The sequence below is a fragment of the Martes martes genome (genome assembly GCF_963455335.1).
Source record: "Martes martes genome assembly, chromosome: 1".
NCBI lineage: Eukaryota > Metazoa > Chordata > Mammalia > Carnivora > Mustelidae > Martes > Martes martes.
In genome coordinates this window covers 199,278,576-199,306,483 of record NC_137888.1, presented here as the reverse complement: position 1 = coordinate 199,306,483, position 27,908 = coordinate 199,278,576, and the positions used below count along the sequence as shown (strand labels likewise).

The 27,908-nt window shown below is 58.4% G+C and overlaps 2 protein-coding genes across 5 annotated transcripts in view; both read right to left on the bottom strand.

Annotated features, from left to right (window-relative positions):
• Positions 1-17,663, bottom strand: part of PLXNB1 (plexin B1) — a 29,773-nt gene extending 12,110 nt beyond the window's left edge. The window contains exons 1-23 of one of the 2 annotated variants that reach the window (XM_080796859.1): positions 17,530-17,663; positions 12,889-12,941; positions 11,107-12,219; positions 10,244-10,426; positions 9,774-9,902; positions 9,576-9,676; positions 9,154-9,286; positions 8,705-8,861; positions 8,354-8,462; positions 8,163-8,271; positions 7,083-7,769; positions 6,751-6,873; positions 6,441-6,563; positions 6,077-6,170; positions 5,829-6,001; positions 5,521-5,672; positions 2,966-3,071; positions 2,687-2,823; positions 2,208-2,420; positions 1,875-2,046; positions 1,445-1,687; positions 500-676; positions 275-423 (exon numbers count right to left, since the gene is read on the bottom strand). In XM_080796859.1, the coding sequence (XP_080652985.1) occupies positions 275-423; positions 500-676; positions 1,445-1,687; positions 1,875-2,046; positions 2,208-2,420; positions 2,687-2,823; positions 2,966-3,071; positions 5,521-5,672; positions 5,829-6,001; positions 6,077-6,170; positions 6,441-6,563; positions 6,751-6,873; positions 7,083-7,769; positions 8,163-8,271; positions 8,354-8,462; positions 8,705-8,861; positions 9,154-9,286; positions 9,576-9,676; positions 9,774-9,902; positions 10,244-10,426; positions 11,107-12,213 (4,577 nt within the window). In that variant the 5' untranslated portion in view covers positions 12,214-12,219; positions 12,889-12,941; positions 17,530-17,663. The remainder of the gene's footprint in view (positions 1-274; positions 424-499; positions 677-1,444; positions 1,688-1,874; positions 2,047-2,207; positions 2,421-2,686; positions 2,824-2,965; positions 3,072-5,520; positions 5,673-5,828; positions 6,002-6,076; positions 6,171-6,440; positions 6,564-6,750; positions 6,874-7,082; positions 7,770-8,162; positions 8,272-8,353; positions 8,463-8,704; positions 8,862-9,153; positions 9,287-9,575; positions 9,677-9,773; positions 9,903-10,243; positions 10,427-11,106; positions 12,220-12,888; positions 12,942-17,529) is intronic. The other variant, XM_080796860.1, reaches the window with a different exon arrangement.
• Positions 17,664-19,534: 1,871 nt separating this feature from the next.
• Positions 19,535-27,872, bottom strand: CCDC51 (coiled-coil domain containing 51). 3 transcript variants are annotated; one of them, XM_080810273.1, is made up of 5 exons: positions 27,792-27,840; positions 23,253-23,375; positions 22,199-22,397; positions 21,019-21,183; positions 19,535-20,541 (listed from the first exon to the last, which is right to left on the bottom strand). In XM_080810273.1, exons 4-5 carry the CDS (start codon positions 21,166-21,168, stop codon positions 19,786-19,788), a joined length of 906 nt encoding a protein of 301 aa, XP_080666399.1. In that variant the 5' UTR covers positions 21,169-21,183; positions 22,199-22,397; positions 23,253-23,375; positions 27,792-27,840; the 3' UTR covers positions 19,535-19,785. The 3 variants fall into 3 exon arrangements, with proteins under 3 accessions (XP_080666399.1, XP_080666398.1, XP_080666397.1); XM_080810272.1 differs by having other exon boundaries at positions 19,538-20,541; positions 22,199-22,518; positions 27,792-27,872; XM_080810271.1 differs by lacking the exon at positions 23,253-23,375 and having other exon boundaries at positions 19,546-20,541; positions 22,199-22,518; positions 27,792-27,856.
• Between the last annotated feature and the right edge of the window lie 36 nt (positions 27,873-27,908).

Below are 27,908 nucleotides of genomic sequence, written 5' to 3'. Positions count from 1 at the left end.
CCAGGCCAAATCTGGCCCACAGCCTGTTTCTGCCAATAAAGATTTGTTGGCACACGGCCACACTTTGTGAGTTTGCCTCTCGTCTATGGCTGCTTCTGCACAGTCAAAGCGGAGCAGAACCACAGCAACTGAGGCCACCTGGCCCACGAAAGCCTAAAATCAGTACTCTCTGGCACCTTCCAGGATCGTTTGTTGACCCCTGGCCTCGTCTGCCCTTCCTCTAGAGCCACACCCCCTTCGCTGCCCCCGCCCAGCCACAGCCGGCTGCACCCACCTGTATATGAAGACAATGATGATGACGCCCAGAGCCAGAAGAGAAGTGCCCACCCCCAAGCCCACCTGGGCTGCCATGGGAAAAGCCACGGGGCTCTCGCCATCGTATTGCACGTGGCCCAGGGAGAAGCGCAGGTTCCCCATCTGCACCTACATGGGAAGCCCCCAGTGAGCAAGGTTTCAGCAGGTGCCCAGGGCCCAGCCCAGCCCAGGCCCAACTACTGACCGTGAACTCGGGTAAAGCATCCGGTGTCTCTCGGAGGGCGTGGTGCCGGGGCAGGGGCTGCTCCATGGGGGGCTCACAGTACAGGTGGTGGCGGGTCAGCGTCTTCACCACACAGGGGCCATCCCCTATCATGGCCACCACCTCCTCCTTGGACATCGCAAGGTCCAGATTCTCCCCCTGGAACACGAGGTCACTGATAGATTACTCAGAACTCTTCCCTAAGGGGAGGAGCTGGTGGTCACTCAGATCCCATTCCCCCAAAGGGGGGAAGGACAGTCCTGACACCCCACCCCCACCCCTGGCGCAGCGCTGATGATGCCTCAGCACTCTTCCCCGGTGGGGGAGGCGGCCATCCATGGTTATCTCCCAAGTTGCCCCTGACCCTCTTCTGCCCTTCCCATTCTTCTTCCCCACACTTTCGCTCCTCCAGAGCTAAAAATCTGGACAATATAAAGTCGCCCCCCCAATCCTGACACCTAGTTACTCACAAAGCCAGAGCCCCTACCGTGTCTGTGGGCCCACCAGGTGCACAACGGTGGGCTGTCCACCTACAGCCTTCCGGGATGCCCACCTACTGCACATGTCCGAACCCATGCCAAGGGCCTGTCCACATTGAGCCAGGCTGCCAAATGGGCATCAGCCCAGGCGTCTACTGTGTACCATGCCCCCAGCTATTGTGTGTGCCAGACAATTTACATACTGTCATTCAGACTCCTGCCGCAGAATGTGTTGGGACCCAGGCGGCAGGACCCAAGCCCCCGCCTGACGCGGCAGGCTAGGCAGCCCCCACCAACCCCTCAGCCCTCGCCACATGAAGGGTGAAGAGCCATATCCATCCTCTGGCTCTTGCTCTGCTGCCATGCCCCCCCACTCCCAGTCTCCCTCAGCAGCAATGTCCAGCAAAATGAAGGGTCGCGCGGACCCACATGTGAGCGGACACAGTACCTCCACAGAGAGCACGCTCCCGGGCTTATGCCGAAAGGGCATGGTGGGGTCCTCGGGGTTGAGGGGCTGCAGGGTGGGGTCAGCCTCATAGGAGAAGGGTGTGGGGTTCAGCGTTGCAAAGTCAAAGACCAGGTTGTCGAGGATAAATTCCACCCGGACCCAGGGGTCCTCGGGCAGGCCTGGGAGGGCAGGCGTGTGGCACGTGATGAGCTGAGAGGAGTTCACGTGGCATGGCTCCTCAAACTGGGGCAGAGGAAGGAAAGACAGGGAGGACCCACTGAGGCCATGCAGGAAGGGGTCCGGCAAGGACAGGGAAAGAGCCACTTTGGTACCCACCACCCACAGCTGTGCACAGGGCGGGGAGTGGGGGTGACGCGGGGGACAGCTAGCCCCAAGGGTCTCCTCGTAGGGACGCCCGTGGGTCTCCTACATGATGGCCGCCACAGGAAGCACCAGGGGAGCATGCCGTCTCCGGGATCACGCGGCGCCTCCGCCCAAGCCCCTGGCTAGGCAGCAGGGCTCTTGGGGCCACAGTCACTCGGATTCTTGGTGTCTGTACCACATCCAAATTCTGGCCACGGACCCATATCTTACGTCCTCCGCTGCAAGACAGACCATGAACCATGGGTGGCTTATGAGAACCCGCCTAGCCCAGCCCAAGCCACATGGTCTCTCTCCCTGCCATTGGCACGGGAGTCACAACGCCCACAGGAAGCCCTGCAACCCCTCCATGCCCTAGAGCTGTGAAGACAACCCCCCTCACCGCCAGCACATGCCATGCAGCCACTTGGCCCAGCACCTGAGGAAGCTCTTCGTGGGGCCGGCAGAGGTGACATTGGGGTCTGATGTGTACTCGAACTGGCTGTGTTGAAGCCTCCGCTCAGTGGCCCCAAACCACACAGCCACAGGAAGCGTGGCAGGTGTAGGGCGGGGGCTGGTCTCACACTGCAGCCGCTCGGCCTGCTGCTCCAGCAGCCTACAGAAGGGAGGGACTAGTGGAAGGCGGGCCAGGACACAGGATCCACTCGGGCCTCCACTCGCTTCCCTCAGAGCCCACTGAGAGCTCCACAGGTGACCCTGGAGGCCGACTTCCCACAATAGCCCCAGTTTCAGGAAGATCTGGCCACTTTCTGCTGGAGCAGACCTGGCCCTCTCCCCCACTTCCTGTCTCCCCAGCATCCTGCCCCTCTGTCTTCTCCCCAGAACACATGGGTTTTGGGAAAATGAGGAAGCAGCCCTCACAGGTGACAAGGCTGGTCTCCAACGACAACTCGGAGGTCCTCCAGCCGCCCAGTCAGGAGCTTGGAACCATGCAGGGTCAGATGGGTGCCCCCGGCTCTGGGGCCCCGGGTCGGGAAGATGGAATACACCTTCGGGTCCTGTGGGAACAGGGGTAGGGAGAGATAGGCAGGCATGAGGCCACCCACAGAGAAGCCAGGGGAGCCTGAGGCAGACAGAAGGCCCTAGGGTGGGAAGCCCCAGGAGGGCAAAACCAGATGGGCTGGGGGGCAGCCACCTCACCTGGTAGGCGAAGTCGTGCTCTGAGATGCCACGTCCTCTTCCTGGCACCTCCACCGTCACCGTGCCAGCTACCTCCCCCCCGCTGGCCTCAGTGACGCACACGAAGCTGTGGGCACAGGGCAGGCTGGGGTGCTGGGCCGCACCAAGGGCTCCCTTAAACGGACTCAGCTGCCCCCTCCTTGCCCCCACTCAAACAGGTGTTCTTCCAGCTCCTGAATTTGACAGAGATCCTCTTGCTTTGGAGGGAATGCCTTACGGCACTCCAGGGGGCTCTGGCCCCTGCGAATTCATATTCAGTTTCAGTTATTCAAATCCAACACTGAGGCCCCCCTCATGAAGGGGAATCCCCCTCTCTCTGTGGCACAAATTTATAAGGAGCCCCGGAGGGCTGGCTGTAGGATGAAGGGTTGAGCTAACGCTTGGCCTAACCACCACCACACGTGCCACACCACTCGCAAAGCAGTGGCAACTTGATTTCCTCATGAAAAAAAAAGTCCCTGGAAGCCTCTAGTCAGATCGGGGGACAGACGGAAAGGGAAAGTGAGCAATCTCAGAAAATGCTGGTTCTTGGCCAGAAAACAGAAGCTTGGGGCAAATCAATTTCCCCAACATGAAGCTGGCAGCGGCGCGAATCCGTGACATGGTCACACTCACTGCCAGCACGTTGGAAAACAGAATAAGTGATGTGTGAAGTACCCAGGAGAGACTTCAACCAGCGAATACTTTAATCTCTTTATAAATCACTTTGCAAGTTACCTTTGTCTCATGGTTCTAAAATCATTAACAGTCTAGATGATCACCTCAAGTTTTTGGTCATAACACACTGAAGGAGGAAACCACGTGCTCCAACAAAGTCTGGTTTATTTTTTATTTTTTAAAAGATTTTATTTATTTACTTGAGAGCGAGCAAGCAAGAGAGAGAGCACAAGCTAGGGGGAGAGGCAGCAGGAGAGGGAGAAACAGGTTCCTCGATGAACAGGGAGCCCGATGCCGGGCTCAATCCCAGGACCCCAAGATCAGGACCTGAGCCGAAGGCAGACACTTAACCAACTGAGGCACTCGGGTGCCCCCCAATGTCTAGTTTAAAATACTTATTACAAGGGAGTGCCTGCGTGGCTCAGTCAATTAGAGTGTCTGACTCTTGATCTCGACTCCGGTCATGATCTCAGGGTCATGAGATCGAGCCCTGCGTCGGGCACCCCATTAAGCATGAAGCCTGCTTAAGACTGTCTCTCCCTCTGCCCCTCTCCCCCACCTCAACCCCACGGCCACTTGCACACATATGCATGCCCACTCACTCTCTAAAAATAAATAAATAGGGGAGGTGCCTGGGTGGCTCAGTGGTTAAGCCTCTGCCTTCTGCTCAGGTCATGCTCTCAGGGTCCTGGGATCGAGCCCCATATTGGGCTCTCTGCTCAGCAGGAAGCCTGCTTCTCTCTCTCCCACTCTCCCTGCTTGTGTTCCCTCTCTCGCTGTGTCTCTCTCTGTCAAATGATAAACAAAGTCTTTTAAAAACTAAATAAATAAATAAATAAAAATTAAAATAAATAAATAAGGATGCCTGGGCAGCTCAGTGGGTTAAGCCTCTGCCTTTGGCTCAGGACATGATCCCAGTGTCCTGGGATCAAGCCCCACAACAGGCTCCTTGTTCAGTGGGGACCCTGCTTCTCCCTCTGCCTGCCGCTCCCCCTGCTTGTGCTCAAGCATGCACGCGCTCTCTTTCTCTGACAAACAAGTAAATTCTTAAAAAAAATTTTTTTAAATATTAAAAAAATAAGTAAAATCTTCAAAAATAAATAAATAAAATACAGATTACCAAAATAAATAATTAAGTTAAATAAGATACAAATTACGGGGTCCCAGCAAGGGCCTACTCAGTCCAGATCTCTGAGGGTGGGCACGAAGGACCCATTCCATGGTGGCTTTGGACAGGCTCTCCGGGTAACCCAGATATTCAGCTGGGCTTGGGATTTGCTGATCGTGGATATCGCCTTGGGAGCGTCTTGTGTGGGCACCTTTGGGACCCTGCAACTGCCAGCCAGGCTACCATGGGCCAGAACCTCTATCAGCTGCAGGCCTGGGAAGGCAGCTGGGGTCCTAGGGACCAGACTCGGCAGGCGGGCCACAAGTCTGTCATCCTGAGGTACCCTCCTGCAGCAGTGCCTGGGGCAGAAAGGGCAGCTGGCGGACAGCCAGCCCCTGAGCATAGTCATCTGGGATCTGAGAACCTTGCTACCACAACTACGTCCCTGGTCACCAGAAAGCCAGGTGAAAACACCTGGACGGGGCCATCTGTCAGCTCTAGGTAGAGACAGGCCTAGGCCCAGCAGTGACTCCCCGGCAGCCCAGGCCAGGAACATGCACACCTGTGCACGAAGTGGAGGCGAACGCTCCGGGGCCTCAAACGGTAACCCTTGCTCTGAGGCCCTGCGGCCAGAAGCAGGGAAAGGGGGAGAGGGAAGGACAGATGAGGAGTGGGTGGGCGGCCAAATGCAGGAAAGCCCACCAGGGAGCCCGTGAGGTGTGCCGAACTCCCACAGGTCCGGCTAACTCACCTACTAGAGACCTCGTACTCCAGAACGTCCACGGCACAGGGCACCCCGGCCACCCTGACCGTGTCCTGTACGTCCTGCACGTGTTGGCCCAGGTTGGAGCCCCTGATGGTGACACGGGTGCCTCCGTCCACGGGACCAGTCAGTGGCTCCACCTGTTCCAAGACATGGACTTGGAACACTTCCACCTGCCAGTCACCCCTGGGCAGCCCGGGGATGCAGACCCAGCCTCCCTCCTTCAGGCCTCCTGCACCCCTGCCCTCCCTCTAAAGGCAGTGGTGAGGAAGGGACATTCCAGCATTGCAACACACCGAGTGGATGAGGGGGGCGGGGCACTGAGTGGCCACAGCTTCGGTCAGGCCACACGCCTCCTGGGCCACGCAGCGTGGCCGCTCCCCCTTACACCACACACAGCCGTACTGGGGCCTGGCAGTTTGGCAGCGGCTGCAGTCCCCATGTCCCACAGAGCAGTCGTACAGCACCACTGGAGAGAGCAGAGACAAACGTGAGAGGCGGGCGTAGAGGAGTCCCACAGCCCCAGAGGCCCCCACTAGCTCACCATGCAGCCCGTCGGCACTGTCCACACGCAGACGGCCAGCCCGACGCAGAAACAGCCCCACACGGAGCTCTGGCTGCAGAGCCTCATAGCTGAGCTGCAGAAATGGGAGTGGGGTCAGAGCCTGGGGCTGGGGGAGGCATCAGGCCTGGAGGGGGCGTGGTCACAGAAAGGACCAAAAGGACTAGTTATGGGAGCACCAGGTCAGAGGTCAGAGCTGGGGTACAGGGATCCCAAGGCACACAGGGTCAGAGGCCAGAGCCGGGGTATGCAGACTCTCAGGATGAATGTGGCGTGGCCAGCTGAGGCCAGTGGCCAGCCCGTGGCCAGCGCATCCTTGCCCACCCCCGGCACTTGTGACCCGCACCTGGTGCCGCCGGCAGGTCACACGACACTGGGTGTCTGGAGAGGGCTCGCACTCCACCCGGGCCTCGACCACCACTTCGCGGCCCTCCAGCTCCATCACACACTCATTGTCTCCTGGGCTGTCCTGGGGGCAGATGACACAGTTGGTGGGGCAGCTGGAGGAACTGGGCCCAGTGAGCCCTGCCAGGGCCCCTCACAGAGCCCCCGGGTTGGGACTGAGGGCCAAGCCCTCCTCCTGCATTTCAGGGCTTGCGTACAGCTGACCAACAGCCAAGGAGGACACACATCCACCTGCCACAGGACACACTCACCTGGAAAAGGCCCAGGTTCCTGCCCAGCAGCCGGACTTCTCGTTCCACGTGCACTGGCATTAGCATGGAACCCTGAACACTGTCTACACAAGGGCAGGCACTTGGCCCCCGGTTCACCTCCTCCTGTAGACACCAAGAGCAAGGCAGTCTATGGCGCCCACCCGGTCAACTTGGAGGCTCCCTGTGCAGAACCCAGGGCCCAAGGCCAGCGTGGAGCTGCAGAACCCACCCTGCCCCTCGATCCCTCCTGATGCAGGATCGCAAGGCAGGTAAGGGGCCGAGTCTGCCCTGTGTCCCCTCCCCTGAGGCCTCCTTCCTGGGCTGGGCCTCACCAGCTCCCAGAGCCCGGGGGTGTCGTATTGGTAGTCGAGGCTGGACAGGAGGATGAGGGGGGCGGGAGGGCCCTCGTGCTCAGCCGAGTCTCCATCACCTGAGAGGAGGGTGGAAGTGGAGAAGGCGGGCGTGTCACCCCCCGTCCACTCGTCCGCCTCAGGCAGTTCGCCGCCTTCTCTCGTGAGCCAGTCCGGGGCAGGTTTCACGGAGCCAGCGGCCCCTGGGAAAGTGGTGGTGGGAGCAGTGCCGGGGGGCTGGTCCAGGAGTGCCGCAGAGGGGTCGGCCTCGGGGCCAGGGTCTGCAGGGGCGGGGGGCAGTGCTGCTGCATCTGAGGGCGATGGGTGGGAGGCCGAGAGGTCCTCCGGTGTGGCCGTGGGTCCAGAGTCAGTGGGGGCGGGGACAGCAGTTCCAGGTCTGTTGGGGGGGTTGGGAGGGGGAGGTTCCTCATGGAGAGGTGACTCTGTGGAGGCGGAGGCGGGTACCGGACCAGGACCCGCCCCTGGCCCCCAGGGGCTGAACAGGGAGGGCCTGTCCCCAGGTGGGACAGCTGAGGCTGTGGCTGTGGAGGGGACCCCAGGCTCCACGGGAAGGGTGTCGGAAACAGAGGTGACTGGGGCCTGGGGGGTTCTGGGTGGGAAAGGGGTGGGTACATCTCCTGCTGGAGGGGCTGGGGAGAGAAGCGGGCTCTGAAGGGGGAGGCAGAGAAAGACAGGAAGGGCCACTCAGCAGGCAGGCGCAGGAGCAGGTGGCAGGCAGGCAAAGGGTGTGTTAAGAGGAAAGGAGACCAAGGGAAAGAGAAACAAAAACAGCCCGTTAATTCTCCGAAGGAAAGAGGGGAGGGGAGGGCAGGCTCCAGGGGCATCTGTGCTGAGGTGGGGTCCGAGGCCCAGACCTCCCCTGCCGCTCAGCCACAAACTTTCTCTCCTGAAACTCCAGGGAGTCCGCCACACAGCAGCTGGGGGGGGGGGGGTGGGGGGAGGCTCACAACAGAGCCTCATATAGGGGGGCAGGCACACAGACCCCGGGCTGTCAGAGACACCCGTGCAACCCTGTGGGGGCCAGCTGGGGGTCCCGCTCACCTGCTGGCTGACCACCATCGGCCCGGCGTCACACGAGGCCTTGTGCGTGCACAGCTGCTGCCAGACACACCAGTTACACCCCCAGCGGCTGCTCACACAGGCCTGGCACCTGCACAGAGTGCAGCCATTTGGGCAGGGGTCACTGTGGGGGAACCCGGGGGCCAGGGGTTAGCAGGGGGGAGGGGACTCACGGTGCAGACGGGCGGAGCTCAGTGACTGCTACACAGTCATACACAGAGAGCGAAGCTTTGGCAATCACCACAGCACCGAACCTGAGCTCCACGCTCACGGACACGTGGTCTGCAAAGCAGGAAGAGAGGGCCCAGGCTGAGTGGGGTTCACACCCCTTAGTGGAGGGGAGCACCCAGGGTCTGCAACACGGTCCACAGGGCACAAAATGGGCAGTTGAGGGGACTCAGAGAAAGGTGCTACTTCAGGGCTCCCTGCCCGGATTCACACCTCACCCCAACTGCACCCCTTGGAGCAAGACAGGAAGAGGGTGGGGCTCCCAAGCCCCAGAGCTGGCCCCTTCTCTCACCCACCGGCTCCTCTCGGCAGTGCTGGGGCCTCACTAGGGTCTGGGGAAGGGCACATCACACCGGCACTGGTCAGCAGGGCGGGACTCTGGTGATCCCCAAACTGGCAGGAATAGGACTCTCCTGGCCACAGAGGCGGCAGGTCAGGCACTGACAGGAAAACCTGCCAAGAGAGGCCAGGACAGGCTGTTGGAGCCACTGGGCAGCAGGCCAGGGCCTGTTTCCGGGGCAGCCGAGGTGAGCAGGCTCAGGGGCTAGTGGCCCCTGAGGGCTGGCGGGTCCCGAGCCTTCATAAACACCCTCCAGCCTGGGTTAGAAACAGAGAAAGCAAGGCCCTGAGAGAAGGGACTGGTGGAAGGCCACGTGGTATTTGGAGTACCTGACACTAAAACATGGGGTATTGACCCATCACCAGAGCCCTCCCCGTGAGGGATGCGCCCGCCCAGCTCCTTCACCTCTCTCCGCTCCTCTCGGCTGATGTTGGCAGGACTCATGGCTGCCACGTGCAGACAGCCTAGCTCGGGCTGGAAGCTCCAGAGCCACCGCTCTGGGCCCTGTCCCCGTGAGCACTCGGAGTGGCGACTGCACCTGCATGAAAATAATGGGGAACCACCTTCAGGGGGCAGGGACATCCCCAGCACTGGGGACCTGAGCAGGATCCACAGGTGGGCTGTGACACGAGGCTATGTCTGCCCTGGCAGGGCACTGATGCCCAGAATGGAGGATGGAGAAAGGAAAGTAGGGCGTCCAGGGAGCAGGGGTTGCAAGTCAAGGATCAATGATGACCAGGAGTACTGGGCAGGGCAATTATGCAGGTGAGGGCAGGAGGCTGGGGCTGGGGAATAGGTCAAGGGTCAGGAGTCAGGGGAGCACTGACCTGCCAAGGAGCACACACCACCCACAGTATGGGTCCCTGTGAGCAAGACAAGATGCACAGTCCAGGTGCTGACCACAGGAGGCCACAGGAACCTTGAGAAGCTATGACGGTAATCCAAACACCAGTGACTCATGGGTCCCTGGCCCAGCCCCAACGCCCCTCCCAGCAGCCAGGCCCCAGCTCCCGCCTGGCACTCACTGTGCTCTGGGTCATGACATACAGATGCTCAAAGGCCCCATCAAAGGTGAGGTCTCTGCTCACAGCAGACCCCTGCTGGATGTTCTGTGTGGAGTACGGGTGGCCATCACTCCCCGGGCCCAAATAGACCTGAGATCAGAGACAAGTTCTGGGACCCAGGTCCGTGGTCACAGACCCAAGGCCCTCTCCTCTCCCTACAGTGAAGCAATTTAGAAGCAGAGTTTTCTCCTAGGCAGTACAGGTCCTGCCACCCAGCCCTTGGGGAGGGGGTGAGGGAAGTCACAGGTAAATAACACCCAGCCCTGGGACGAGAAGCCTAAATCATCTCTCCCAGCCTTCAAGCCAGGGGTGTGTCACAGACCCCTCATCCTGGCCCCAGGGGTCACAGGTGTAGCTCTGCCCAGGCTGGTCACCAGCAGCCTGTTCCCTCCAGACCCTGGGACAGGGCCCACTACCTCCTGTGCACTCACCCTGTGCAGTTGCCCTTGACTGTCACCCAGGAAAGCAATGGTGTGTCCATCCTCCACAGTAACTGCCACAGCTGTCAGCTGAACCCCTGGCCATTCCAGAATGGGCGTGGCTTCCAGGGGGACACGGCTGGCCATGGGGCTGGGCGTGTGATCTGAGCCACAGGGATAAGCATCCAGGGTGTCCTACAGGCAACAAGCCCAGTAAGACCCTCCCTGGACATCCCAATCACCTGGCCCAGCCAGCTCTTCCCAAATGATTCTCTCTTCTCTGCCGGGCCTCCTAGGACAGGCTTATTCCCTCATCCTTCTCTTTGGGAGCCCCTAGAAACCTCACCCTCACCCCTGTCTCTCTGCCTGGCCTTGCCCAGGTTTATAAGCTCAGTCTTCCCCTGGACCACTTGTCAAAAGCCTCCCAAAGCTTGAGTCCTCCTGTCCAAGTCTGCTCCCCTAGGCCCCTGCCACCTGTCCCTCACTCAGTCCTCCTGGGTGTGGCTTCTTCCCTGTGTTATCCATCCAGAAGCTAGAGCAGAACAAGTCTCAATTTCCCCTGCCTCCCTTGCTCAAAAACTTAAAACAGGGCCCAGCCTCCTACAGTCGAGGTCCCTGGCCCACCCTAGAATCCTCAGTCCATCCACACAAATACGCCCTCTGCAGTATCCAGTCTAAGCCCAGTTCCGAACGGCTGGCTCTCTGACCTCTGCACACCACGATTTCGGCAAGGCGTCTTTCCATCACCCAGGCACAAAGGAAGCACATTATCTCTGTTGACCTCATCAGCCCCCACACCACCGCTAGCTCCCCTTCAGACTCCTGGGGCCACCTGCCTAGCTGTGACTGCCAGACAGGGAGGAGCTGGGGCTCACCACCGGCAGCTGTGCGCAGTCTGAATTGACATCATACTCGATGTAGGCCACCTCCACGTCATTCTCAGCGCGGCCCTCCCTGGTGTAGCAGGCGTCTCGCGTGCGGTTAGCAAGGCGGTCCACCTCGTCCAGAGGGAAGGCACAGAGGGCAGAGGCTCCAGATGCTCCGGCGGCGGCCGACGGAGGCCGGCCCACGGTTGGGGGAGCGGCCGAGGAGAAGGCTGCGAAGAGTACCTCCCCCTGGGCCACCTCCAGGGATGTGGCCACAGACGCAGCCTGGAGCAGCCCGTAGCGGCCCCCCTGGCAGGCCAGAGGCAGCTCCACGTAGGAGTAGTAGTGCTGGTCCCGGAGGCACACTCGGGACACATAGGCACGGAAGGCTCTAGACTGAGCCTGCAGGTCTCGCCGCAAGAACAGGAAGTAGGCACTGGCCCCACGTGCAAAAGCGCTCACAAAGTGGTGGCTGTACTCAGAGAGGCGGCCCACGGCCAACTTGGCCGTCTCCTCATAGGAGAAGGCAGTTTGGGGGTCCAGAGGCCACAGGGTCCGGGTTGTGATGGGAGGGATGCCACCCCCCACACCCCTGCTGGTGTATCCCCGCCCCACAAAGAGAAGGGGCTCCCCAGCCAAGCCCTGGGCCACCAGTCCCACCGTGCTGACCGCAGGGTCATTGGCGGCCACATACTGGGTGTCCCCAGGGCGCTCAGGTCGCAGCAATAGCTGCTCGAGCTGCCCCAGGCGCCGCAGCTCACAGACCCCCTGGTGCACGCTCCCGCACACCACCAGGGCCCCTGGGCTCACCAGGAGCAGCTGGTTCAGGTTGTTGGTGGCCTGGGCCTGGGGGCACTCATCAGGCATCACAGGTGGCAGGCAGTCCCTGCTATCTAGCACGGGGCCAGTGGACACGGCAGCCTCCAGCTGCAGCCCAGGGCTCAGCTGGAACAGGAAGTTGGTGGCCCCTAGGTAGAGAGTGCCTGAAGTGGGATCCTGTGCCAGATGCTGCAGGTGTGTGCCGTTGGGAGCAAAAGCAGCCGGTGGAGAGGGCTGGAGGGCAAGGACCCACCCGGCCCAGAGCGCCTGGAGAAGAGCTGGGCCGAGGGCGGGCATGGTCACCTGGCAAGGAGAGAGTTGGAGAACTGATGGGCCACCGGTGGGACAGGGCTATCACATTGCCAAGATGATCCTCCTAACTCAGGGAGTGAGCAAAGGAGGCCTAGGCTTAGATGGCACTATGGTCCAGGATGGCCCCAGGACCGCACACTAGCAAAGGGTCAAGAGATCTTTCCTGGAAATTTCAACACTGCCCATTTTCTGCAAGCACATTTTTCCCAGGAGGACCTCCATCCCACCCCACCACCCCTTCACCCTGTACCACCCTGTGTCATCACAGAGTCCCAGGAGAAGGGCCAGAGGGTCAGAGATGGGGGAAACATCCCATCCCCAGGAACCAGGGCCTGGAAGAGGCAGAAGCACAGGTGAGGGGAAGGAGGGGCTCAGGGCCCCTAGGAGGGAGAGGACCACTCTGCACAGATGTCAGCGGCCTAAGGGGAAAGAGGGAGGGCAAGTTCCCATGGGCCATCTACACATTAGAGCAGAGCAAGAATTAGATGGAGGGCCTTTTAGGCCAGGAATCCAGAAGGAATCCACAGAACCAATGGTGAAATGAGGGAGATTGAGGCTGCCAGGGCTGGGGCCTGAAAGACTGGACACCACCTCGGAGGGCCCTAAGAAGCAGCGGGACTCACACTTCTCCCAGGTGCCTAGGTATGAAGTCAGGCTCACCTGGCAGGGCCGGCTGGATCAGGAGACAACAGCATGACCTGTGTGGGAGTCACCTAGCCAGGAAGATAGCAGAGCATGAAGCTGGGGGCTGGGCTGCAGACACGTGGGAGCCCGGGCTCCCCTTCCCGCTGCCCAGCCTGCCAGTGGAACTGGGCCCAGCCTGGCCCTCGGCCACCAAACACATTCCACAGGGGACGCCTCCTCAGAGCCCACACAGGGAGGGGGAGGGCAACGGAACCAGGCACCCTCAGGGCCTGGGAAAGGGCAGCTAGGAAGGAGCCCCGCGGTTGGCAGGGCCCACCCCCCCCCCAGCATCACCCTGTTCCTCTGCAGCCCCTTCTCCCTTCCACGCACTCCCTTTTTCTCACTTTCTGCCCAAAATCTGCCAGGGCACCCAGGTCCATACCCTCCCCAGGGCCAGGGACTGTCCTAGTCCAGACTGACACCAGCACATGAGCAGACATGGGCTTGCACACCCCAGGAAGCACACATGCTGCCAGCCCCACGTATGCACACACACACACAAGCACACAGGCCCTGGCACAGGTGCAGACGCATGCAGACGCAACGTGTCCACACACAGACACACGCAGAAACACAGGCCACATACTCCCCCCACCCCCACTCAGACACCTGCACAAAGACACAACCTCCTTACACAAACATGTACGTTGCACAGACAGGCATTCCACATGAGCACATGGCACACCCACCCACATTCAGATTCCCCCACACACAGATTCATGCGCACTTCCCTGGTTCGAGCCCTAAGGCCTACAGGGCCGCAGAAGCCAGCACATCTCTTGCTATTTCTTCTCCTGCAGGTCAGAGCAGAGCCAGGGCCCAGGGCTGGGGGGTGGGGGGAGGCTTGTCCCAGAGGAGGTCACCATGTCCAGCTGTGTTCCCCATCCCCAGGGCCACCTCAAAGCCTGGGTGCCTGCTCTCCTCCCAGATCCCTCCCTGTAGCCCCCCCCCACCCAAAGCCTGCCAGGAGGAGAAAACCATGACAACACCATCTTCCCCCACCCCGGGTGGTCCCCAGCCAGGAACACCAGGTTGAGGAAGTGCTGCTCCCAGGCTGGAAGATACTTTCCCTACTTGCCTCTGCCCAGGCCACGTTGCCTGGCCCCTCCCGCCACCCAGCTGCCAGGCTGTCTGAGGGAGAGTCTCCCTCAGCCCGGGGTCAGCTCCTCCCAGCCAAGACCCTGCCAAGGTGCTACTGAGACTGTCCCAGAGTGAGAAGGCTGGGCCTAAGTCTCGGAGGAGGGTCCAGCAGCCTGGTGGGAGCAGGGGAGCGGTGGCCACAGCCCAGCTGGGCACTGCTCCCGAAATAGCTTGGGGGTTTCCATTTTTAGTGTGCGGAGAACAGGGCAGCTCTATGGGAGCGGGAACAAGGCTGCCTCTGTTTGCTACCCGAGGGGGTGGGGGAAAGGGGACAGCAGGGAGAGTCGTGAACCTAGGACTATGGCAAGGCCAGGCTCCCAGGAGCCCCCCACCTTGTTTCCAAGGGATGGGGGAAGAGTTTCTTCCTCTGGGAAGACAGGGTCTGCCCGAGGATGGGCAGAGGCCATCTCCTGCACTCAGCTACTGCTCACTCCCTCTGGCCACCTCCTCCCAGGGATGCGCTAGGGGCAGAAGGTCCATAGTTAGACCAAGAGTCATTCCATTCGCTTACAAACATTTGCTCAGAGCCTACTGCGTGCCAAGGTTTTCCAGCCCTCAAGGGGCAGAACCAAGACACTCCCCAAATGTAAAATCACAACTGGGTCGAGTGGCCCACAGGAAAATGGAAGGGATCAGAATAGCTCCTGGCTGGGCCACAAAGGAGGCTGGAGGCTGAGCCGCTCTGGGAAAAGTGAAGGGCCTCTTCAGTCACTGAAGCAGCACCCTCACCCTTCCCCATGTACCACAGGTGGAGAAGGGGGAGAAGAGGGGCAATGACATCTTCTCCTCCCTACCGGGCACTTGGATTCCCCTAACCTCTGCCACAGGCCAGAGCAGCCCCCAGCCCCTCCAGAATGCCCCTCCTACCTCACGGGATCTTCAAGCAGAATCAGAGCATATTTCTCCCCTGTCTTTGGAGCAGCCCCAGGCCTGAAGAATAAAGGTCAAAGCCCTCCAGTCCACGCCCTCTTCCATCTAATCCGTGCCAGGGCTCCCCCACAGATGCTATTAGCTTCTGCTGGTCTGAACTGTGGGCTGTTTCACACTCCTCCCCGCTTGGAATGCCCACTCCCTCTCTATCTGCTTAACTCTGACTCCCAACCATCATCTCCCAGGAGAGCCTCCCCTGTCTCCCCCCAGGCTCCTTATGGTGGATGGAATGGACAAACCCAGCTACCATCCTGATGTGAACAGCAGCTCTGCCTTGGGCTGAGCCTTAGTTCCGGTTTGTAGAACGGGAGGCAGGACTGCTCCGGCCATTAAATATGGAACAGTGTGTGCCTGGCATGAGTGGCACCAATCAAGGCCACTTTTCTCTCTGTTTCACCCTCTCCATTCTGGACTTGAAGCTCCTCGCAGGCAAGGAGTGTGGCTTTTGATTCAGAGGTCCCAGCAACTGAGCCAGATATCAGCACAAAGCAAGTGCTCCTTACACGTTGAAAGAAGCCCCATCTCACAGCTGAAGAAATGCAGCCAGTAGGGGAGATATGGGGCCCACACCCCTCTCCAGGCCACTTGGCCTCTCAAAGGGACAAGTTGTCAGCCTCACTTTTATTAATAACCAGGCCAGAGCAAACTGTAAAGGCTGGTTTGGAGCCAGGCCTCATGTCCTGAACTTGCAGATCACCAGATCTCAGGCCTCCTCCAAACTCCTGGGCAAAGCCTAACCTGCCTGTACTGGGGCCCAGTGCCTGCCTTGAGGTCTCTTCTGGGCCCACCTTTCTCTGGACCTCTTGAGCAGAGCCCACAGCTGCCTAACTTCTTTTTGCAAAGAGAAAGTAGTCCTGGGGCTGTCCTCACCAACCAAAGGGGCTAACAAACTCTGCCCTTCCACCTCTAGAGGGGTGATACTCGGGCCCTCATCTACCAAGTCCCAGGGATCAGTGGGACACTGGCCTTTCCTTCCCCCACTCCTGCTCGGCGCCCAGCGTCCCCGACGGAGAGATTCATTGACAGTGCTGTAGTGCACACTGTTCTGCCCGCAGCCTGCGTGCTGGGGGGGGGGGGGGGCCCGCACCATTTATGCACTACCCGCGAGTGCTCAGGAGCGCTCAGCAATCACCCACCGCCCGGGTCATGTTGGGGGCTGGGGGGTCCTCCTCTGGGGATGCCTAACACAAGGCTCACAGTCCGCCCTGGAGCGTAGCCTGGAAGGGCTGTTGCATACAGAGTGGGAAGCCTCGACCTCCCCATCGGTCCTTTCTCCCTCCTCCCTCGGCCACGGGGCAAGGACCCCACCAGCGGTCCTGGGAGGGCGGGGAAGGGGCCGGCCGGTCCCTGCTGAGGCGGCGGCGAGGAGGGGGCGCGGAGGAGCAGCTCCACCTCCTCTGTCTCCCAATCGCGTTACAGGCGGAGCCGCCAGAGTTTCCCTCAGTGCGGAGAAGTGCGGTCCGAACTCTCAGGACCGTGGCTGCCCACCGCTTCCCCAGGCCGCCCCTGCCCGGCAACATCAGGGCCGAAGCTGCCCACCTCCCCCCGGGGCCGCACCGCCACCCCCGCCCCCTCGCTCCGGCCCCGGGTCCCCGGCCCCCGCACTCACCACCCGGCCGGGCCCCGCAGGAGGAGCGCGCCGAGGCGGGCGCCGGCCGCTGCGGGCTCGGGATCTGCGCGCGGCGGTCTCACTGCCCCCTGCCCCCCCACCCCGGGAGGTGGCTCCGGCCGCGCCGCAGCTGTTACCCGGAGACCGAGGGGCGGAAAAGCGCGCCCGCTGCCCGCCCCTCCCCGCCGCGCCGCTGCCACCGCCGGGAACAAAGGAGACAAAGCCGCGTCGGCCGGGCCGGGCTTCGCTCCTTCCCCCCGCGCCCGCCGGGCCGCCCTCCCCCCGCCCGCCGCCAAGGCCAGGCCGGAAGCAGCCGCGAGAGCCGGGCGCGCGGCCCCGAGCCGCCCGGGACCCCGCATTCCAGCCCTGCGGGCTCCGCACTTGCCGAGGGCGGGGGACTCGACCCCTCCCTGTGGGGGCGCGGGCTGCTCGGCGGTGGTAGCCACGGCAACGCGGGTCGCGGCCAGGCGAGCCCTAGTGCCAGGAGCGGAGCCCAGGGCGCGGGCGGCCCGGCCCTACCCCGCCCGGCCTCACCTGCGCGCCTCGCAGGAACCGGAATCAGGAGCCCTCCTGGGATGGGCGGGGCCGGGCGGGGGGCGCCCTCGGCGCCCACCAGGTGTGCGGGCGCCGCGCCGCGAGGCTGCCCTCGCCCCTCAGCAGCCCCGCGGGTTCGCCAGCCACCACCGCCGCTCCAGCTCCTCGAGCTCCCTCCCTCCCTTCTGCGGCCGCCCTCCAACTTTCTTTACCTGAACTTCTCGGCGCCTCGTGTCTTCCCACCGCCCCTACTCTCCGGACTCCCTAATAGCCACCCCCTCCTTCCGGCCCCAAACTCTGGCTGTGCGAGAGAAGCACAGGCTTTGGGGTTGGGCCTGGGTTTGTGGCCACCACTAAGCCTAGTAACCTGACCCCCCCCCCCCATACACGCCTTATTTGCTCACCGACAAATGGAGATGATGCCACACCTAGCCGGCTGTTAAAGGAGCGCACACGGGTTGCAAAGTGCACAAGCAAGGACACATTTACTTCTTTTCCTTCCAGGCCTGTACCTGGACCCACCCTCAGCTGAGAAGCCCTGGGCAAGTCTGGACTCCCTCACTGGAAAACGTACCTGGGCCTTTCTAGGGAGGAACCGCTGCACAGAGGCCCAGTTGTGCCCTCTGCCGGGCCCTTCACACACAGCCTGGCCTGCCCACTGCGAACTCAGGAGCCAGGACCGGGCCCATCCTGTTAGGACTTTGGCTCAAGGCACACTGGGATAGCCTCCTGGGAGGCAAAATTTGTCACACACACATATCACCCTGTGAACCCCCATAGTCTCCACAGGCTAGGGAGAGCCTCAACCAGAAGGTCTAGGTCACCCACACTGGCTACTGTCCAAAGAGCCAACACCACAGGGGCTCTCCTGCCACCTGCCACCAGCTCTCCCATCAAGAGTCTGCTGTAACTTCCATCTCCCCAACTCTGCTTTCCAATTTCTCTCTCACCAACTTCTCACGTCACTCCCTTTCCTCCACCCCTACTTTGAGCACCTGGGTCCAGCACAGCACCCCCTTCCCAGTTCCCTTATCCCTGGCCTCTGGCATCAGAGACCCCAGGCCCTCCACCCCTTCCCAACACCCATCACCACCTCAGTCCCCTCAGCTTTCTGCCTGCGCAGCCTGTGGGGAGTGGGGGGAGCCCTCCCACATACCTGGAATTCTCCCCTCCTGAAATCCATTCACTCAAGTGCACACCCTTTAGGACCTACTTCACACCAAAGGGTACACAGGACTTCCAAACCCCACAGCACCCCTTATCTGTACCCAGATATGACACCTCCTACCCCCATTGGGAGGGTGAACATCCCACAAACAGACATTTCATCCCATGCCATCCTGAGGAGCCATTACACAAAGAAAACAAGGTCAAGAATGGAGTGACCAAATGACCAAGGCACCAGGCGCTCAGAGGTTCACAGAACCTGTGGGCCACTCGGGCTGTGTTCACAGCCCAAGCCTGACCACAGGCTCAGAGGAGGAAGAGCACCGCACAGGAAACCCTACTGGCTTCACAGGCCCCTGCTGAGAGTGGGCTCCATGCAGGCCCAGGCAAACAAGTCCCAGCCCACAGGAGCCCCTCCCCACAGATCCACATACCTCCACCCGCTCAGGCTCAGAAAGGAGTGGCTTTTCCGGACCTGCAGGGAGGACAGAGTACTTCCTGGCTGTTCCTGTTTACTCAAGGACACACAAGGCCATCCATGGACACAAGGCCATCCATGACTGTTTAGCCCAGGAGGTCAAAGTTTGCTGTTCTCTGAAAAGGGACTGGCCAGGGGTTTCCAGGCAGTCCACCCACCACCCAACCCAGCCCCATGCCCCCCAATGCACCTCCTAACTCTGGGAGGCGCCTCCCCATCTTTGCCAATTAGTTCATACTGCTGATGGGGTAAGTTCTGCCTGTGTACAGGCAGTCTGTAGGCTGTGTATGGGAGGACATCTAGCTCTAGCAGCACACTGGGCTGCCCAAAGCTCTCTCTGCACAGGGATCCAGACTGGCTACCAATCTCTAATTATGTCCCCAACAATATTTATCAACCATTCCCCTGATCCCTCCCTCCCTCCTTCTGACCGTCCCTCCAGTGTTAGAACCAGAAGGTTCTCCCCACCTCTGCAGAGAAAGTAATCCAGAAACGGCAGAAACCACGGTCAGCAGTGAGTGTACCAGATTCCACTCACTGGAACCCCCCAGGCTATCTGACACAGGAAGGTCAGGCAAGCAGAGGCCAGGCCAGGCAATCCAAAACAAACACCCAGGCCTCAAGGATAAGTACATCCAATATGGTCCTGAAGTGAGGACGAGACCAAGAGGAGGTGAGAGAGGAAATAAAGGAGGGGACGATTACCGTAATTCCAGGACCCAACCCTTGAATCCCAAATCTGTCTTGAACAAGAAAAACTCTGTCTGATGTAAGTTGCTTTAAGTAACACAAACCCAAAGACATTTTAATTGGACATTAACATAAAGTTTTGATAATTAATATAAGGGAGCATTTTCTAGAAAGCAAAGTATGCCCGCTGGTCAGCCACACAGATGGTGCTCAGTCTCAGGGTGAGGCTGCGTGCACCCCAAAGGCTCACTTCATTGTTGGGATTCTCTAACTAAATCCACAGCCACAACTATCCCCTTGGGGCCTCTGGAGGAGGGTCCAGGGGCTAGCTGGCCCTGAACAGCATGTAGAGCACAGGCAGCGTGGCCACAAATGTCACAGAGGTGATCAGCGTGCTGTAGATGGTGTTCCTGTTGACCTGGGCTTCTAACCTCTGCTCCATGCCCGAGAGTGCCAGGATCATGTTCCCCTGCTCCAGCAAGGAGCCAGGCAGAGCCCCATCTGCTGGCTCCACCAGGTCCGGATGCACTGCAGCCTTTGCAAGCTGAACCACCTCAGCCGTCTGGCTGAATGTCTTTTCCAAGCCATCAAGCCGCTCTCGTAAACCCTCTAGACAGGAACGGACCTGCCTGGAATGGCTGAGCTGCTCTTTCAAGGCGGTTGAAAGGACATCTGTGTCTCTGTCTCGGGGGAGGGAAGTACCTGCCTGGGCCCCAGGGCTCTGCCCGGGCCCAGCTTGTACCAGGCCCCTTAGGTCTACCATAAGGTCGTGGAGGTCCCTCTGCTGGAGGGAGTAGCTGGATGCCTGTTCTCGGATGGCCTCCTGGAGGCTCAGAGGCCCCTTCTGTGCCTCTAAGAGCAAGGCCTTCAGCTCCTGTAGCCGCACCCGATTCACATAGGTGGAGCCAGCCACGCCAATCAGGGCCCCCAGGACTGACCCAATGAGGGACCAGTTCTTTGTTCTCTCAGCTCGAGTGCGCTCCTTCTCGTGACTTTCCCGCACAGCTGCAGAGAAGAGGGAGAACTTCTCTCGCTCCGAGTCTTCGGTACGCAGATAGGTTGCACGAAGCCTCTTCTCCTCCTGCAGAAGCAAAAGCTGTGTTACACAGCAGCAAGGGGGCCCTGCAGCAGTAGCCAGGAGCAGATGCTCCTGGGGCCCAGCCTCAGCCCAGCACAGACCCTGTGCTCCGTAAACCCGCTGGGTGACCGAAGGCAGAGTAAACCTGGTCGGGACACGGAGCAAAGCAATGGGGGGTGGTCAAGATGAGCCGTACTACCTTCTAACCCAGCAGTGCTGGGTCTACGGAATGTCGTCTCTGGGCCAGTCCCTCCGCCACGGTGCTCCCTCCTTGGGACCCAGATTATACTGCCCTGGACTGCTAACTCCAGGACGAAGTCAGTGGATAGGCTCCAGAAGCCTGGGGCTCAGTGAGGAGGTTTACCTCTTCACCAGACCTCTGACCACAGGCCAGTGAGTGTTCCCACCTTGCTCCTCCATGACCTGCCAGGCCAGGGTCCCTGCCCGGCGAGGAGGGGCTGCCTCCTGAGCTGCCTGTACCTGCAGCATCCTGTGCTCCAGCGTAGCCAGTTCTAGGTACTGGTTATCCTCTCTGGAGACACGGTCCAAGCGGTCCCTCACCTCCTTCAACTTGGCCTGGTGAACTTCCAAGTCTTCCCTAGCCTCTCGGACAAGCCCTCGCGCCACCATGAACACTTTCTCTGCCTGCAGAGGGAACGACGGAAGCCATCTGCACCTCCCTCCATACCCACACAGGTTCAGCTCCGTGCCCAACAAGGCTGTGGCTGAGGTGAGTGGGATGTTGGTGCGAAAGGGTGGAAAGGAGTCCCTCAAACACAAAATCCTGGCTCACCCAGCGGTCCTCAAAGTGCAGCCCCGGGGCCACACCCATCAGAATCTGCAGATTTATCCATTCAAGTAGAAATAATGTGCTCCTGAGAAACTGGGAAATAAGGAACACTACACACAAAATCCAGCCAATTCGAGTCTGATGCAAACCACAAAGAGGCGGAACCCAGGTTCCTGAGCCGTTCCACGTAGGTTATCTTAGCTCTATCTCACAACGGGGCCACCAGAGGCAGGGCCGTGACCTCCATGTCTCCATGTTACAGACCCAGAAATGCCAGCTCAGCAAGGTCACAACCTCCAAGGGGAGAGAAAGTAGGGTGCCTCAAAACCTCCCACCAACCCCAGATTCTTGCCTCTTCACTAGCCTGGTATGCACTAGGCAGGAGCAGGAACAGAGGTGACAGAAGGCATTTCCATTGCCACCAAGGGCTTCACAGCCACAGGCAGCTCTTTCCAGCTCAGTGTATGATGCTGCCCTCGCCCTGGGCCTGTACCTTCACCGGGGCTGTTCTAATTCCACACAGGACTTTGAGGACACTGTAACGCCCTCACCAACCCTGAAGAGCCCACGTGGGAAGTGTCCACTGGCCTAACACAATGGATGTCGATGGCCGGGGACTGACTGGTACACAGAAACCCATTTTCAGGGTAGGTGAACATGGTTACACAGAGAGCTCCACTCCAGGACTATCAAACCCAGGTGTCACATGAGACATGAGTCAAATCCCTCTATGAATAGTATTCGTTCGAGAAAAGGCAAATGCGGGCATGGCTTCCCAGCACCGTGTGGCTGGTGATGATTTCGCAGAAGCCTCAGGCCACATTTCCCGAGTCAGAAGGCAGGGCCCAGCACCCCAACTTCCCTCCTCACCTCGGTCACGTTTCCCTGGGCCTCTCGAACCTCATTGAGTCCGACAAACTCTTCATATCTGTCCCACCAAGTCGTGGCCGTGGAGGACGCTCGCTGCCGAATGTCGTGCCCCAGGGCTCTTCCCAGGGCGGTGAGGCGGTGGTACAGCCCCAGGGCCACCTCCTCAGGTCCTTTCTCTCTGGGTTGGCGAGGGCCTGGGCTGCAGAGAGTCCTGGTCATAAAGAGGTCCCTTCCAAGGAGGCCTCTCCGCACCAGCACGCGGGGCACACCCATGATGTGCCGAGTGGTAAACGCGGTGCTGCGCCCTGTCATCAGGAGATCTGTGGTGGGGGGACAACAGACAGATCAGCTCACAGCTAAGAAAGGCTGGGCCTGAGTCAGACTGCAGGGCCCAGGGGCAGTTCTGAACAAATGTCAGTAGAGGAGTCCAAACTTAGCGTTACTCCATTGTGCCAGGGGACTGCAGCCACTATAGCCACGGGTGTTCCCAGACAACTCAGGGGAGAACAGGGCAGGGAAGATGATATTTAGGAGATCATGCTTCCCACCTCCCTCTGGGAAGCCACCAGATGCTCCCATTCCACCTGCCTTCCCCACATCCCCCAGGTCTCTGTTGTGACTCATATGAGAAGCCTGGTGCCCAGTTTTCTGATAATGTCAAAGCAAATTCTCAAACCTGAGCTGTGTCCATGCTGACAAAACCCCACAGAGGTTCATAAAAACTCCCGGGGAAACTGTGGAACTGAGGGGGTTTCAGGGAAAGATTTCCGTAAAAGGCCATCAAAACCAACGGTCCAGACACTGAGGGCTCCCACAGCACTGGGGAAGCAGAGTTTTGCTCTATATTCAAGGACATAGGTTGTTCATATCCCAAGGCAGAAAACTCCCTCCTCGGCAGTCCTCTGAGAAGGTAATTCCAGGAGAAAAAGGAAACAAAACAAAACGCCCAGATCTCTTTACAGAGGAGAGCTTTTCTTAGGTTCACGTGAGCCCTTCTCCTATGTGCTCTGAGCCTAGGCTGTCCGGGCTCCAAGCTCCATGTCACAATCCTCACCTTCCGTAAGCTTTCTCCCGCCTCTCCAACCTCAGTCATGCTCTACAGGTTAGGTTTCTTTAATCCTTCTCTTTTCAACCTTGCTTTGATGCTTGGGCCCCAGTGACACCCACTTCTTGTTACCTAAAGAGCACAGGGAGACTCCCATTACCCAGTCAGTCCTTGCCTAAGCCCAAGAGCAGCCAGGACGCTGAGGACCCCAGGAAAGCCCGAATGACCCATGCTCCCCGCACACCTGGGCCAGCACTCCCTCCCCTGGCCAGCGCCTCCCCCGCCCACAAGCCAAGTACTGACTCTGGCTGTAAGAGTGACACCTAGTGGCCAAACAACCAGGCCAGAGAGAAAAGCAGTGGGAGCTGTGGACAGGAAGACTGGAGTAGCTCCAGGGATGAAGAAAGTGGCTTCTAGATGTAACGGAGACCAGCCCAAAGCATCCCAGCCTCCTCCCTCTTGTGCTGTGCTTGGAGAAGTTCAGGCCCTCTAGAAAACAAAGTTGCTCGAGTAGGGACATGCCTCCTGCCCAAAGCGGGTCTGAGCTGAGAGCCACAGAAGGGGACATTCCTGTGACACTGCTTCCAATCCTGGACCCCATCCCTAAGGCCCGAGAAGGCACACAACATCCATGACCCAGGGATTGAGCTAGTCTCTGAGGCTTCAAGGCCAGCATCCATTGCACTGAGCTGTGACCCCACAATTCTGTGAGTGGACCCCAGAGCAAAACAAAGCACAAAGACTTGCAGCCCCACCAAGCACAGCCCCCTCCTTTTTAGCAACTCACCAGAAAGGTGTCCACCTCAGCTGTCACTACTTCCTCTGCCCCCATTCTATACTAATCCCATTCCACCTCAAAGTTGCTCCCCGCCCCTCCAACCCTGCAAAATTTCTACCTTGCCGGATTCAGCAAGCACTTCCCAGATTTCTTCTCCAAATCTCTGCAGCTTTCAACACCCTGTCTTTCTGAAGTCACTACCCCTCTCAGCTTCCTCCAACCTTCTCAGCCTCCTTTCTCAGCTCCTCCTCTACCAGCCGCCCACTCCTGGAAGCCAGGAGGGTCATCCAACCCTGGCAGTGATGACAGCTACGTCCTTCTGTCTGTCCCCGCTTCCTCCCTGCTGCTCAGAGCCGTTCCTCACAACCTGAGGCTCTGTTAATTCATCATTGCATATCCTTGGTTCAAACCCCCCTGCACCCCCGACAGCTCCCATCTCACTTGCCATGAACACCAGTCCCGCCAGTGGGCAACAAGCCCCACTCCTCTTGACCGTCATCCCCTTCCTCCTCTCTGCCCCTGACCTCCGCTACAGGCACCCGAACACGCGAAACCCAACCCTGCTGCTTCCTCCTCAGCTCCAGGCGGCTCACCCTGACTTCTAGGTCTTGGCTCAGATAGCACCTCATGGCAAAGCCTTCCTTGACCATTCCCTCCTGGGCCACCTGCTTTATCTGTCTCCATCAGACACATATTTGCCTTCTTCGCATGTTGCCAAGCCCCTCGCTACAACATAAGCTTGGTGACAGCAGAGACGTTGCTGTGTGAGGAAAGGACTCAAGTTGTTTCTCTATTCCAGTCCCTCCTCTCACCCACCCAACCTCTCCCCACTCAAATATCTCACAGGCCCTCAGTCAGCACAGTAAGGTGTCCCTGCCAGAGGGGGCAAAGTGCGGAGGTACCTGGGGTCATCTAAAACCTAAAAGGCAGCTGGTGTCGCTGGAAGACAGCAGAGGAAAGGAGAGTGGGCAGAGGAGAGGCTGAAGAGGTAAACAGAGGCCACATTAACAAGGGTCTTGAGGGCCACGTTCAGAACCTTGCCCCTCCAAATCAATTCTCCCATTCTACCCAGGTGACCGTCTCCTACCAACTGCCCATCCTACGAACCTCCATCACCTGTACCTATTCCTCACGTGCAGCTGATGGCTTGCTTCATTTTTCACTAAGAAAATACTTAAAAATTGGAAGACAACTTCTCTAAACTCCTACCATACCTTCCCACCTGCCAGTGTCTGTCCAGTTTCCATCTTCTCTCTTGCTCTTTGGGATGAAGAATTCATGCTCTAGGAAGACCAAGCTGTGCCCCAGGTCCCATGCGCCCTCCCCACCTGACACTACTCACTAACTGATCAGACGTCCCTCCAAGCAACAGCCCCACTTTTCTGCCCCTCTGTACAGCCAAACTCCTTGATGGATTGTCAGCACTCGCTCTCTCCAGTTCCTCTTCTCCCATCCTCTCTGAAAACCCTCTCTGATGCAGCCCTCGAAACCACCATGCCACTGGAAATGCTCTTGTCCAGGTCACTTCCACATTGCTAAATCCAGTGATCAGATCTCAATCCTCCTCTTACTTGGCCTATCAGCAGCCTGGGATTCATGCCACCTTCCTCCTCCTTGAAATACCTTCTACACACGGCCCCACTCATCTCCTGAACCTCTCCACATAGAGTGCTGCAGGGCAGGGTCCTCAGACTCCTCTCTCATCCAGTCCCATGGCTTTAAAAGCCATCTACTAGAATGTTATAAAATTAATTATAGTGATGGTTGAACAACACTGTGAATACACTAAAACCACTGAATTGTACACATTAAATAAGTGAATTGTATGGTATGTAAGTTGTATCTCAATAAAACTATTACTTTTTTTTTTTAAAGATTTTTATTTATTTATATGACAGAGAGATCACAAGTAGGCAGAGAGGCAGGCAGAGAGAGAGGGGGAAGCAAGCTCCCCGCTGAGCAGAGAGCCTGATTCGGGGCTTGATCCCAGGACACTGAGACCATGACCTGAGCCGAAGGCAGAGGCTTAACCCACTGAGCCATCCAGGTGCCCCAACTATTATTTTTTTTAAAAAAGTAATCTCTATACCCAACGTGGGGGTCAAACTCATGACTTCGAGATTAAGAGTCACACGTTCCACTGACTGAGCAAGCCAAGTGCCCCCACCCTTTCCCTCTGCCAAAACCATTACTTTAAAAAACTATCAACAATGCTCTGATTTTTCCAGCCCAGACCTCTCCTGTAGATTCCAGGCTCGTTTACCCAGATGCTTAATCCACATCCCTGCTTAGAAGATTGGGGATCTTAACTTCCCTTTCCAACTTGCCTTTTCCACAGCCTTCTCCATCTTGGTTGATGGAAACTTCCAAGTCCAAATCAGACCAAAATCCTCAAATCACCCGACATCTTCTCTCCCACCTCATATCCAATTCATCGGCAGATGCTAGTTCCTTCTAAAAACAAAATTCCCCCTCCTCTTATCCTTGCCACTGCTACCACCTTGTCCCAGTGACTAATAAAGTCTCCCTGCTTCTACTCTAGCCCCTACAATCTATGGTGAACAGAGCAGTCAGTAGTCCTTTCAAAACACAACCCAGGGGCGCCTGGGTGGCTCAGTGGGTTAAGCCTCCGCCTTCGGCTCAGGTCATGATCTCAACATCCTGGGATTGAGCCCCGCATCAGGCTCTCTGCTCAGCGGGGCGCCTGCTTCCTCCTGCCTCTCTGCCTACTTGTGATCTCAGTCCGTCAAATAAATGAATAAAATCTTTAAAAGAACAAAATAAAAAACAAAAACAAAAAAACACAACCCAAAACATGTCTCTCTCTGCTCAAACTTTCCAATGGTTCCTCATCTCTCTTAATGTAAAAGTCAAAATTCTTTCCATGGTCTCCAGGGAATCCACTTCCTGGCTCTCAATCTTCTCACTCTCCTCCAATCATATGGACCTTACTCCCCCCACCTTTACTGACATATAAATGATATATAGCACTGTGTAAGTTTAAGATACACACGTGATGACTCAATACACTTGATAGATATATATATTGCTATACGTGTACCACAATAAAGTTAGCTAGCACATCCTTCAGGTAATTACCACGCATGGACTTTCTTGGTGTTGCTGGAACAAACTAGGCTATCCCCACAGCAGGATCTTCACATCAGCGGCTTGCTATCTGCACTGCTTGCTCCCTTCTCTTTTCCAAGTCCTGCTCAAATGTCACTGCCATGCCCTCCCATCCCAGCACACTACCCACTTTGTCTGCTTTATTTTTCTCCATGCACGTACGTTCATGACCTGCGATATGTGTTTCACTTATTTACTTTGCTTAAGGGCTGTCTCACCCACTAGAACGTCAGCTCTGCCAGGGTAGGCATTGTTTTGTTCACTGCTGCATCCTCAGTGCCTATAATATTATCTGCATATAATACATACTCAACAAAAAAGCACTAAATGAATAAACAGAATTTGCAAAAAGTCACAACCCGGCTCTATTATAAAATCCAAACTCCTTCCGGTGGTTTCCAAAACTTTACGACCAGTGATCTAGCCCCCGTCCACATTCCTGTCACCTCCCTCCTATCTCCCTCCACCCATGCGTCCCTTCCTCGGTTCCAGGAACGCGCGGAACTTCACGGCCTCAGCACGCGCCCTTCGTTCTACCCCCAATGCTTTCCCCCTGCACGGTACCAGGCCTAGCACCTTCCGGTTAGGCACCCCTCCTGCCTTCCGGACCCTCCCCCGGCAAGCCAACCCCCACCTCGTACCTGGCGTCCCAACGCGGGAACTACAACCCAAACAGAGCGCCCGCCACTCAGTAGATCTCTGACCCTTTAATGCCCGCCCCCAGAGTTGCTTCCGGTAGCGAGAGGGCAGCTTCCTGA

Excerpts from the sequence above, each read along its gene's own strand:
- CCDC51 (XM_080810272.1), bottom strand. The coding sequence starts at position 22,510 with ATGACAGGGCGCAGCACCGCGTTTACCACTCGGCACATCATGGGTGTG. Across the intron at positions 21,184-22,198 it reads CCCAGGGAAACGTGACCGAG|GCAGAGAAAGTGTTCATGGT; the intron begins GTGAGGAGGGAA and ends TTCCCTCTGCAG. Across the intron at positions 20,542-21,018 it reads TGGAGCACAGGATGCTGCAG|GAGGAGAAGAGGCTTCGTGC; the intron begins GTACAGGCAGCT and ends TTGCTTCTGCAG.